This window comes from Muntiacus reevesi, chromosome 2 (genome assembly GCF_963930625.1).
Source record: "Muntiacus reevesi chromosome 2, mMunRee1.1, whole genome shotgun sequence".
In the NCBI taxonomy this organism is placed as follows: Eukaryota; Metazoa; Chordata; class Mammalia; order Artiodactyla; family Cervidae; genus Muntiacus; species Muntiacus reevesi.
Genome location: NC_089250.1, coordinates 181,971,665 through 181,983,643, shown reverse-complemented (window position 1 = coordinate 181,983,643; position 11,979 = coordinate 181,971,665). Strand labels below are relative to the sequence as shown.

General features: G+C 46.9%; 2 protein-coding genes and 1 non-coding gene across 3 annotated transcripts; all 3 read right to left on the bottom strand.

Moving 5' to 3' along the window:
• Positions 1 to 159: 159 nt before the first annotated feature.
• LOC136161976 (U5 spliceosomal RNA) lies at positions 160 to 275 on the bottom strand. Its single transcript, XR_010661830.1, has one exon. It is a non-coding gene; the product is annotated as a U5 spliceosomal RNA (small nuclear RNA).
• Positions 276 to 4,559: 4,284 nt separating this feature from the next.
• On the bottom strand, positions 4,560 to 6,555 carry LOC136157355 (olfactory receptor 1F1-like). Its single transcript, XM_065919274.1, has 2 exons — positions 6,529 to 6,555; positions 4,560 to 5,507 (listed from the first exon to the last, which is right to left on the bottom strand). Exons 1-2 carry the CDS (start codon positions 6,553 to 6,555, stop codon positions 4,560 to 4,562), a joined length of 975 nt encoding a protein of 324 aa, XP_065775346.1.
• A 3,735-nt stretch (positions 6,556 to 10,290) lies between these two features.
• Positions 10,291 to 11,572, bottom strand: LOC136160477 (protein FAM53C-like). The gene is made up of 2 exons (XM_065924191.1): positions 11,434 to 11,572; positions 10,291 to 10,805 (listed from the first exon to the last, which is right to left on the bottom strand). Exons 1-2 carry the CDS (start codon positions 11,570 to 11,572, stop codon positions 10,396 to 10,398), a joined length of 549 nt encoding a protein of 182 aa, XP_065780263.1. The 3' UTR covers positions 10,291 to 10,395.
• Positions 11,573 to 11,979: the final 407 nt, after the last annotated feature.

Sequence of the window (11,979 nt, the reverse complement as noted above, 5' to 3'; positions counted from 1 at the left end):
AGGGTCGCGCGTAGAGACGTTCTCTAAAGGGCCGCAACCGCCTTACACCAAGGCGGGGTGGGGGACTGGAGAGGCGAAGCTCCCGGAACCACCGAAAAGTTTAACGTCGAAAGTAAAGCGTATTTCAGTGCAGTGGGATTTTTGTTGTTTTGTTTTTTTAGCCTTGCAAGTGCAGGGCCTCAAAAAGTTGGGTAAAAACTTAGAATTGTTCCTCTCCACAGAAATCTTTAATAAAAGGCGAAAAAGTTATATGATCTGAAAAGAAACCAGAGTATCGATGCAGTGTTTTTTCAAAGCAAAATTAATGCAAAAAAGTCTTGGAACAAACTATCAAAGTTTAAAGACAAGGTTAGTAAATACTTTAGAGCTTCCGTTGATCAAGAGAAACTATCTAAGATGGCAATTCTCTCTTGAAACCAAGATAGGAAATGAACTAGATTTTTAAAATATTATTGATGTTTGAGTCCACTAAACTTAGTGTCAAATATACACACCAACCAGACATTAGTTAAAGTGGTGAAGCTGATTCTGTTCAGTAATTACAGTGATCTCCCCCTTGTCCTTGGGGGTATGAGCCAAGACCCCCAGTGAATACCTGAAACTATGGATCTACCGAACCCTATATATAGTGTTTTTTCTTGTACTAACATAATTGTGATACAGTTTAACTTATAAAGTAGGCACAATAAGACATTAACAATAAAAATTAATAAAATAGAACAATTATTATGATATACTGTAATAAATGGAGAAGGAAATGGCAACCCACTCCAGTATTGTTGCCTAAAAAATTCCATTGACACAGGAACCTGGCAGTCTATAGTCCACCGGGTCGCAAAGAGTCCAACATGCCTGAGCAACTAACCACGCACACTGCAATAAAATTATGTGACTATTGTCTCTCTCAAAATATCATGTACAAATGAAATGCCATTCCATCTTAACTAAGCACTCATTACACACAATGGCTGTAATTTTTGCACTTTGGAGTGCAACAGCAAAACTTGCACAAATTTCTTCTTCACAATTTCAAAAAAGATTGTTACCGTAGATCTTAGCAATCTCAGCATCCTTTTTCATCCTTTCCTTATCAGGTTGAAAACTTCCATCTTTTTACTTAAAAGAAGCACTTTATGGCTTCTCTTTGGCGAATCTGAATTTCCAGAATCACTACTCTTGTGCTTTGAGGCTGTTAGTAGGTAATATAAGGGGTGATTTGAACACAAGCACTGCAATACCGCGACAGTTGACCTGAAAACCCAGAGAACTGCTAAGTGACTAACGGCCACGATGTGCTGGCTGCTGCTGCTGCTGCTGCTGCTGCTAAGCCGCTTCAGTCGTGTCCGACTCTTAGCGACCCCATGGACCGTAGCCTACCAGGCTCCTCCCTCCATGGGAGTTTCCAGGCAAGAGTACTGGAGTGGGTTGCCATTTCCTTCTCCGGATGTGCTGGAGGAACAGATAATTCACGTCCTGAGCTGGACAGAGCAGAGGCGGCATTAAATTCCATCAGGCTACTCATAATTGTGTGAAACTGAGAATGTATGAATTGTTTATTTCTGGAATTTTTCATTTAATATTTTTCAAACCACAGTTGACCATGAATAACTAAAACTGCAGAAAGTGAAACTGTGAATAAGGGGGGAGAAGGCAGTAGTGTACTGACAGCAAGGGAAGAGGCTAAGCACAGTTTCTGCAGAAGTTCTTGGGCCTTTTGAAGGGAAATGAGGTGCCAGGGTCCAGCCTCAGCAGGATCCAGGGGTACCCTCAGGATGAACGGCGTCGGCGAGAGAGAGACGTGAGACCAGCCTTGGTAGGGCCAAGTCCTCGAGGGAGAGAGAGAGAGAGAGAGAGAGAGAGAGAGAGTGACCAGACGGGGGGTGCAGCTGGCAGAGTCTGGCAAATCTTTATTTTTTTACCGTAGCTTTTATATTCTAAGTTAGTACATTTTTAAGGGGAAGATAGTTTAATATTACATCAACTTATCCTTCATGAAACCAGGGTGTTTTCTGCAACTTCTCTGTGAGAGTCTTATACATTATCTTCTGGCCTTGGGGCCTATTGACATTTTGTGGCCTAGGTGAATGCAAAGCTGTTTTCCGTAATCTATTCTTTAATGAACACAAAGGTCAGTCCTTTTGCAGAAGTTATCAGTTAAATTTATCTAAAAGGTTTACCACACAAAGACACTGCAGCTCCAGTGAGGCAGCCCCTGTTTAGCATTCCTGGTTAAGATGAACAATTCTAAACTCTTATTTTTCTATATCTTTAACTCTAACCACTTTTAGAATAATATTTTTATGTTCTCTAATAGGGCTTCCTCACCCCCGAAGGGCTCTGTGTCTATTAGGGCCTTTTGTGTGATCAGGTTCTTTATGCTGTTTATGATTAAGGTGTTGTGAGCAGTCATGTGCATTAGTACGCATTTGCCAAGCAGGCTAGAATGCCAGCAAAGGGGCCTAAATTGAAACACTCCTTTCATCCTGGATAATCTTACAGGATACCGCCGTCCTTTGGGGACATATTGATTAAAGTTCTAGGTTGATTCTGTTTGGAGAGAGATCGGGGGAAGGCCTTCTACTTGTGTCACAGAAATTAGGGAGTAGTCTAATATAGCAAGCCTCAGAAAGACAGAGATCATCTTTAAGGTGAGCGCCGGGGCAGCTTTTCGAAATTCCTGAAGTCCTGATCTGCCTTGCTTGTCAGGCCTTCTCCTCATGACCTTGTCATGGGTGGGATCTCGTGTGCTGGCTCCCGGCAATGAGGAGTCAGGAGAGAGGATGGTAGGGGCTCCAGGTGAGAAGTGAAAAATTACAGAAACCGGACAAGAGGCTTAATTTTTGTAAAAATGTTTTGGAAAAATTAACCATTAAAAACTACATTAAAACATGTATATGTCTATGTATACGTCCATAATGCTTGAAAGGTGGTGGCGATCTGAGTCAAGCCCATCAACTCCTTCAGGAAAATTTCTCATCTACCTCTCCAGTGACTTCCCCATACTGATTCAGTCATATAATCATTTATTCAGGCAAATAATAATTGTAGAGCAACCACTACATGCCAATTGGAAAAAGAAAACAAAACCTGGGCCTTGCACTCATGGAGATACAGTCTAACTGAGGTAGGGAGCATGAGAAGAAAAACACAAAATAATTACTTCAAGGAAATTGATTTAAGCTACTTGCTCATTCTCCATGAAATGTGCTACACTTTAACCTTCTCTCCTTTCGTACTTTCATACAACACAAAATGTGCTACACTTTATATGAAGCAGACCCAGTGCCCAATGCTGAGTGTACAAATGAAATGCTATTCCATCTTAACTAAGCACTCATTATACACAATGGCTGCAATTTTTGCACTTTGGAGTGCAACACCAAAACTTGCATAAATTTCTTACTTCTTCACAATTTCAAAAAAGATGACCCAATCCTTACTGCCAGAATGGAAGACCCAAGAAGAATGCAAAAAAACTGCAGAAGATGGTTGTACAGGAAAAGGCAAGCAATTCTGTGGGGATACCATATTAGATTCCAAGGGCTGCTGTAAAAAAGTGCCACAAACTAGATGACTTTAAACAACAGAAATTTATCTCATAGGTCTGGAGCCTAGAAGTCCAAAATCCAGGTGTTGGCAAGGTTGGTTCCTTCTGGAGGTTCTGAGGGACAATTCATTCTACCTTCTGTGGCTGCAGCAATCCTGGGGGTCCTTAGGTTGCTTATTGCCAGCAATCCAGATGGTGCTTGGTAAATGCATCACTCCAGTCACTGTAGCTGATTGCCAACTGAGAAAGTACATTGGGGTTCCCTAGCGGTCTAGTGGTTAAGAATACACCTTCAAGCAAGGGACAATGGTTTGAATGCTGATCCAGAAAGATCCCACATGCCACAGAGCAACAAAGCTCATGTGTCACAACTACTGAGCCAGCACACCTAGAGCCTCAGCTCTGCAGCAAGAGAAGCCACTGCAGTGAGAAGTCCACACACCACAACAGAGAGTAGCCCCCGCTCGCCACAACTAGAGAAAGCCCAACCGCAGTAAGGAAGACCAACCACAGCCAAAAACTAAATAAATAAAACTTTTTTTAAAAAGTGCATTAGAACCCCTAGGGAAACTTTAGGCAGGGGGAATTACTAAATCCCAAGTCCCAGCACAAAGATACTAATTCAATTGGTCAAGGTTTAGTCCAGCATTAGTAAACATACTTTAAAAGCTTCACAGCTGATAATATCATACATCCAAGATTGAAAACCAATAGTGGTTTCTGAGAATATTTCCAGAAGGGAAATGCAAAAATATTTGTTATGTGTAACTTTTTAAAGTGATCACTTAGAAAGGAAAACTTGACCTTTATGCAAAGTAATTTAAAATACAGTAACTAGAAGTAAATGCAAATAACTGTTCAAAGCGTTGTACTTAAGTCCCGGGTCATTGATAAGTATCTGCTGAGAGTATTTCTTTATCCTGAGTTCTTTGTAGACACTGACAGATTGCTACATTTCAGTGAATTGGCAAAGGTTTACACAACTGCCAAGGAAAGATCTATGGTACCATCATCAAGAAGAGCATGCTTTCCTGCCAATCACTTTTTGCAAGGCCCCTTTCAAGTCCCTGTTCCTCAGGCTGTAGATGAAAGGATTCAGCATGGGGGTCACCACTGTGTACATCACAGTAGCTGCAGTGTCCTTCTCAGAAGAATGTGAGGATGAAGGGTTGAAATACACAGCAATGATGGTGCCGTAGAAGAGGGAAACCACAGCCAGGTGGGAGCCACAGGTGGAGAAGGCTTTCCATCTCCCCTTTGTGGATGGGATCCTCAGGACAGCACAGGTGATAAGGACATATGAAGCCAGGATGCAAATGAAGGGGGTGATCATGATCAGGGCACCCTCAGTCAGTATCATCACCTCATTGAGGTGTGTGTCAGAGCAGGAGAGTTTGAGGAGGGGAGTCACATCACAGAAGAAGTGGGGGATGGCATTGTCTGCACAGAAGGAGAGTCGAGCTATCAGCAGGGTGTGCAACAGAGCATTCAAGCTGGCAGTGACCCACGATCCAGTGACCAGCAGGACACAGAGCTGGTGGGTCATCTTTGCTGAGTAGTGTAAGGGGTGGCATACAGCCACAAAGCGGTCATAGGCCATCACAGCCAGGAGGAAATTGTCCATGTCAGCAAACTCAAAGAGAAAATACATCTGCATGAGGCAGCCAGAGAAGGAGACGGTCTGGCTCCCAAGTATATGGTTGGCCAGCACCTTGGGGACAGTGGTGGAGGAGAAGCAGGTGTCCACAAAGGACAGGTTGCAGAGGAAGAAGTACATGGGGATGTGGAGGCGGGAGTCCACGCTGATGGCCAGGAGGATGAGCAGGTTTCCCAGGACCGTGGCCAGGTACATGTTGAGGAAGAGCAGGAAGAGGAGCTGCTGCTGCTGGGGCTGCCTGGAAAGCCCCAGGAGGAGGAACTCAGAGACTCTAGACTGGTTTGCCCCTCTTATAGGCTGAATCTGGGTGAACAAAGAACAGCGAAATCAGAAACCCAGACAAGGAAGGTCAATAGCTGAGAAATCAGGCTCCAGGCAGGATCACATTTGCAAATCAGTTAATAGATTTGCTACTCCCGTTGTGTCCACCCCACCTACGCTCCCGATCTCCAACACTCAGTTCTGATGTTTTCCATATTGGACTCACTGATTCTTTTTTTTTTTTTTTTGACTCACTGATTCTTTTTTTTTTTGACTCACTGATTCTTATGTTATTAAAATCCCAGGGACAGAGGAGCCTGACGGGCTACAGTCCACGGGCTTTCAAAGAGTCGGACACGACTGAGCGCCTAAAACTTTAGGGTCGCCCTCGTGTGGCTGCTTTGGGGAATGACAATCTTTGCTGACTGGTCTGAAGAGCCGTGAATAGAACAGCCAGCTGCTTGTTTAGCCGCCAAGCCGTGTCCAACTTTTTGCGACCCCATGGACTATCGCTCGCCAGGCTCCTCAATCCATGGAATTCTCTAGGCAAGAATACTTGAGTGGATTGCCATTTCCTCCTCCAGGGGATCTTCCCCGAACCAGGGATCCAACCCGCATCTCCTGCATTGGCAGGCATTGCCAGGCAGATTCTTTACCACTGAGGCACCAGGGAAGCTGATGAGCAATCAGCTGATGATGTATTACTATCATGAAAATACCATTGCTTTCTCCCCTGCACTTTATTGAGGATTTATTGAGGCATAATTCACGAAATTTTTATTTAAAAATCTAAAAAACGGACAAGCTTCTACACAGCATGACTCTCTGACTATATGGTCTCTGCATAAATGCTTCAGTTCTTCCCCTACCTACCTAACTCATACATGGCTCTTAAAGAAACAAGAAGAACGGTTGATCATTACTGGGTTCATCTTGAGTGACACCTGATGGACTCATGACCTCCTACTATTAACTTCCTGTATCTGGAAGACATAGCAGAGGAGGTTCCTTTAAAAATTTCCTGTCTTAATAGATATTAGTGTCTTCACTGCTGTATTCTTACCTGGGGGAGGTTGGTGCTTATTGCCATCAAGCGTTCTTCACATCTGGATAAGGGGTCATCAGTGCTTCTACCCATTGTGAGGGTTAGAATGTCTTGGAAACATAGGCAGGTACTGTGAGTGAGGAGCAGGGGTTCATGTTCCTAGTCCCCTGTGCAGGAAAAATATTTGGGGCAATCACGGAGCAGGTGTTTGTAAGAACTTCACAGCCATTGGGACCAAATTCCCGAAGAGCCTCATTAGAGAGAAGAATAAGGACTTAATAACTGAATCTCTCCATCTACAGGCATAGGCCCAGATCAGCCAGGTCCCAGGTTTGAGGTCCCAGGGAATTTTGTCTGGGATTTATCGCCATAGTGCTGGCTTCATTTCTAATATCTTCAAGTTTTGACCCAAGAGTGACATCTAAACCTTAGACAATACTTTTTACCATCATTGTTTGGTACAAAGGGGCCAAATAGTAGGCAAGACAGTTATTAAGTATGCAGTGCCATTGTATCTTTTAAAAAATGTACATACCTTACTTTATTAAAAAAATTTTATACATTTATTAATTTTTGGCTGTGCTTGGTCTTCATTGCTGTGTGGGCTTTTTTCTAGTTGGAGCAAGTGGGGGCCACTCTCCAGTTGCGGTGTGCAGCTTCTCACTGCGGCGGCTTCTCTTGTTGCACAGCATGCGCTCTAGAGCAGAGGCGCCCTGGTCACGGTGCATGGGCTTAGCCGCTCTGCAGCATGTGGGATCTTCCCAGCCCAGGGATCAAACTGTGTCTCCTTCATTGGCAGGCAGATTCTTTACCACTGAACCACCAGGGAAGCCCCATACCTTACTTTAAAAATACTTTTTTTTTTTTTTTGCCAAAGAAGTGCTAACCATTATCTGAGTCTTCAGAGAGTCAGAATCTTTTGCAGTAGTAACACCAAAGATTACTGATGCTATGTCACTATAAAACTATCATAATAATGAAAAAGTTTCACATATTGCAAGAATTACCAAAGTAGGACAGAGACACAAAGTGAGCACATGTTTGTGGGGAGATGGCAGTTTGACACAGAGTTGCCACCAACTTTCAATTTGTAAAAAAAAAAAAAAAAGTGCAGTAACTATGTGGCACAACAGAATGAAGCATGCCTGTGTTACTCCCAGCAGGAGCAGGAGCCAGAGTACCTGCATTTTTTTTTTATTCTAATAAAACTTTATTTTTTCAAACACAGCCACAGAGGCAGGACCTCATGTTTAACACACACAGACTTATGGATTTTTTTAAAATATAAAGCAAAGTTTACAACATTTTTTTTCCACTTTTTATATTTGTAATTCCATCAGCACAGGGACTTTGGCAGCAGGTGGGGGTGGAGGGCAGCTGGAGCTGCCAGTGGGCATCACCGGGCACAGGAGGAGAGCAGCAGCCTGGGAGTGGCTTCACTCACACACGCAGGAATGCTCACCTACTGATCAGCCACACCACACACACAACAGAGATGCAGATGTCTACCCAGGGTCAACCACTGCAGAGGTGTGTCCCACTCTGGGTAGCCCAATATGTGAAAATCCAAATTGTCAAAACAGCTAAAGTAGAGGGAGGTTGCTTGCTTTACAAAAGAAGCAATCACAGGCTGCTTTTAAATGGTCAGCAGTCCAAATGCTTTGAAAAATAGCATTTGGTTTATACAGAACTGTTGGAACAGATCTACCGTGTAAAGCAAAATAAACCACTTCTCGAAAAGGCTTATCCAAGGACCACAGGTACTTAGATTAGGAAGCAAAACAATAGCTCCAGCTAGTTTAACTTTCCAGATCTTAAAGTAATGGAATTCAAATATGGCATCTATAGACCTTCTCCCTTAGGGATGGTGCCCTAGGGCTTTGAGGAAACCAGGGTGGAGGCAGAAATTATTGCCCTCACTTCTTCAGCTTTGGGCCTGCAGAGAACCCCCTGACATTACAAGTGGCCTATTGTAAGCTGGCACAATCTGCAGCAGAGAGTCCAGGGATGAGGATGCCCCAGGAGGAAAAGAAGCTGGCACCAGGGAAATTATGGCCTAAAGAGGGAGAACAGCCAAGGGAGGGATAAAACCAAGGAGGGGCAACTCCTGGACTCACAGTTTCCTTGGATTCTCCAGAGAACCTCTCTCAGGCCCCTACAGACCTGGTAGCTCACTGGTAACTCGTGCTAACTAGCAGGTGAAGGAAAGGAGTCCTGGAGGGGTAGAACCTCTAAAGACAGGAGGCTGAAGAAGACATAGCCATCTCCTCGGGAGTGGAGGCAAGGATGCTAGGGCCTCACTGATGCTCCTATCCAACATGTGGGAGACCCAGAAAATCATAGGTTCAATTCCATAAGGAAGAAAACACACAGGTCCTCTTCCCTAACATGAGCAGTTGGTTCCTACAAAACCCTGGGAAAATGCCCTTCTTCCAATAAACAGGACGGGCAGGTCCAATTTGGTCCTGCAGGGTCTAAGCAAAGCTGGACAAAGCCTCAAAAGCCATTATGGCGGCAGCTTCAGTATGTATCTCCCCTGGAGCCAGCTCTATAGAGCTTCTGAAATCCTTAAACCCATCAGTATGGCCACTGAGACTTGTTGCCTGGGCCCAAGTTGTGGGTGTGAAACAATAAAAGAAATTCAATCCAGCAACGACAAACTCCCAGCTGCTCCTCACAGTCTGCTTTACACATCTTCAGCCAATCCCTCAGTGAGCCTCAACCTCTCTGAGGTCTCTAAGGGCCAATTAGAGGCAAATAAACATTTCCTGGCAGGAGTGGAAGACAAGCAAACTAGTAAATGCTAACATCCCCTTCCTCTTTCTCAACCAACTCAGAAAAAATTGCTAGGCCTGGATCTTGTAACAAGTTTCTCTACAGTCTGCTTCCAAAGGGCAGTGCTGGGGTGCACTCACCTATGCCTGCTGGGGACTGAACACTACTGCTGCTGCAGGTCAGCCTCCATACAGGGGCTTCCTTCCTTCTTCTTGACCCTCAAAGGGCAGAAAGTAAGAGGGAAAAGAGGTCCCATCAGTAGGGAGGGAAAGAAAGAGATGGAGCCCTTTAGCCCTGCCTTAATTGCCCACATGTGCTTGCATCTACTTAGTGAGAGAGACAGGTAAGTTGTATCCAGCCTTGGCAATCTGATGAGAAAACAAAACCCAGCTCAGAATCAATATGCAGCACTCTCTTCAGCCAATAGTAGATCTATCTGGAGGAGGTGCGGGCCTGAGGAAAAGACCATTAGTTGAGGACCCCCAAATAGAATCCTTTGCACAGCCACTGTTGCTAACAGATTACAAGCTTGCTTCCAGAGCTCCTTAGAACCCCAACTCCTAGAACAAGCCTGCTGTCCCATGAAAACCCAAGATCCTGGGAGTACTGTGGTGCTCTGCTGTTAGGGAGCAACTGCCTTCCTTCCCTAAGGCTCCCCAAACACACCTTTCCTCGAGCACTCTCATGCACTCACACACTCTCACACAATTTCTCCAAGGAGGCTGAATGAACCCTCCACCCTGGCCAAATTCTAAGACGCAAGTGCCCTTTGAAGCAAAGGGGCTAGTGAAATTCCCCGAGCTGGGGTCGGCAGATCCCTTCCGTCCCTGCCCATTGCTTTCTTGGTGGCAGGGATACTCACACTCAGGGCCGCCATGGGAAGGGTCTGCTCTGGGGCTGTCCCTCCCACCACCAGCTCCATTTATCTTGTCCCGGCCAGTCTCTCGGCATGGTCGAGCTTCCTGGAGCGAGAAGATTTTCGGCTGCCCTGAGTCGGAGCCCTCCATTCACCCCCATTCCCAGGCTGGGCCCCTGGCCTTGGGACCTCGACACTTGTTAGTAGCCGTAAGAGAGTCAGTCTGTGTAGCCCCAGGAAGTAGCCTCTCAGTTTTAGTTCTCCTCAATCAGATTCAAGTCCAGGTCCCCAAAGTCCTGCTGGCACAGTGTCCGCTTGCTCAGCGCCTGCCGCCCCCACCGCACGGACCCCTCCTCTTCCTCTTCACTTTCACTCAGCACCTGGGAGGAACCCCCAGTGGGGCTGCAGGAAGCAGAGAAGGGTGGGGGGCTGCAGGCCATGAACCATGGTGGAGAGATACTGCTGCCTTCCCGGGCTGTTTCTTGGAGACAGAGACCTCCTGAATATGGTTTCTGATTCATCTTGTTGAAGTCCAAGGAAGGCCGCAGCCGCCGAGGGTCCTCCTCGTGGCGCCGCTTGACCCCAGCTTTGCGGGCATCAAGATCACAAGACTGTGAGCGGCTTTGGGGAAGATTGCTTAGGCCTCGAGGTCGCCAGGGCAGCTCTGGGGAGGATGCGGGGGAGCTCCGGGCAGAGGGCAAGAAGCGGCTTGCCTGTGGGCCCAGGCTGGGTGACAGGGAGAAGCGGCGTTGGGGTGGGCAAGGTGACAGGGACTCAGCATCACTCTCCCAGGAGCCACTTTGCGGGGAGGCGGCAGAGGGATGAGAGGAATCTTGGGCTAGGGCCAGGCTGAAGAAAGGGGGGCTGTAGGGTCTGTGGGCTGGGGCACATTGAGAAGAGGCACTGGGAGCTTGGAGGAACCTGAGGCTGGAGACCCGCTTTGGGGGGCTCTGGCGAGGCACCTGCGGCCCAGCCTCTCCACCACTGCCCCGGTGCCTAATGGGAGTTCACAGTGTGGAGGGGGCGGGCCGCCACACTGGCTGCCAGCGAGTCGGGTCCACGGGCTCTGAGAGTGAGCAGCAGTGCCTCTCAGGTGGAGGGGAGGGGGCACAGGAAGCTTTTCTGGGCCTGGGGGCTCAGGGCTTGGGGCTTGGGAGAGGGACTCCTCCTGCGGGGAACTTCCCGGGCTGGGTGGTCTGAGGGGCAGGCTCAAGCCTGAGGGGTGGTAGCTGAGGTTGAGGCTGCCCTGCAACTGGCTCAGGAACGGTGGGGCAGGCCCCTCCAGGAAGCACCTTCAGACACAAGCTGAAGAGGGTTCCCACAGTCGGAGATGTCTGCATGATCAGGCAAAGGCAGACTGATGCTGTGGCGTGTGCATTTCAGCTCATCCAGGGTCTGCTTCTGTAGCTGCTCAGTGATCAGGGTCATCATGATTCTCCCCGGGATTTGACTTGCACACTTTGGAGCAAATGACGGATGTCTTCCCTGTTGTTCTTCCAGACCTCACTCGTGAGCCATCTTCTGCCACTGCAGCACCATTCGGACCACCCTCTCCAGTCATGCCTGCTGAGTCGCGGCTCCTCCAGTTCCCAGGGCCGCGGCCGGAGCAGCTCTCCAGAGTACCTGCATTTACACCAGTTCCTAAGCCCTGATTCTCACAGAATGATGTGAATAAGGACAAGTAGCACCTGCATACACAATGGATGTGTTACAGGAGAGGATTTCTCAAGCTTAAGAAATCAGATCTCGTCATTGAGAATAAGCCTGGCTGAACTTTGCCCCAGAAGAATACATTTATTACCCTGGATGGTGAAAAATCTGCCCTTTGCTCTGGAAAG

What these genes read in the sequence shown, in the direction of transcription:
- LOC136157355 (XM_065919274.1), bottom strand. Translation starts at nt 6,555, where the DNA reads ATGGCAATAAGCACCAACCTCCCCCAG. An exon ending in TAAGCACCAACCTCCCCCAG is followed by an intron (nt 5,508 to 6,528) that starts GTAAGAATACAG and finishes TTGTTCACCCAG; the next exon opens with ATTCAGCCTATAAGAGGGGC.
- LOC136160477 (XM_065924191.1), bottom strand. Translation starts at nt 11,572, where the DNA reads ATGATGACCCTGATCACTGAGCAGCTACAGAAGCAGACCCTGGATGAG. An exon ending in TCTTCAGCTTGTGTCTGAAG is followed by an intron (nt 10,806 to 11,433) that starts GTGCTTCCTGGA and finishes CATCCTCCCCAG; the next exon opens with AGCTGCCCTGGCGACCTCGA.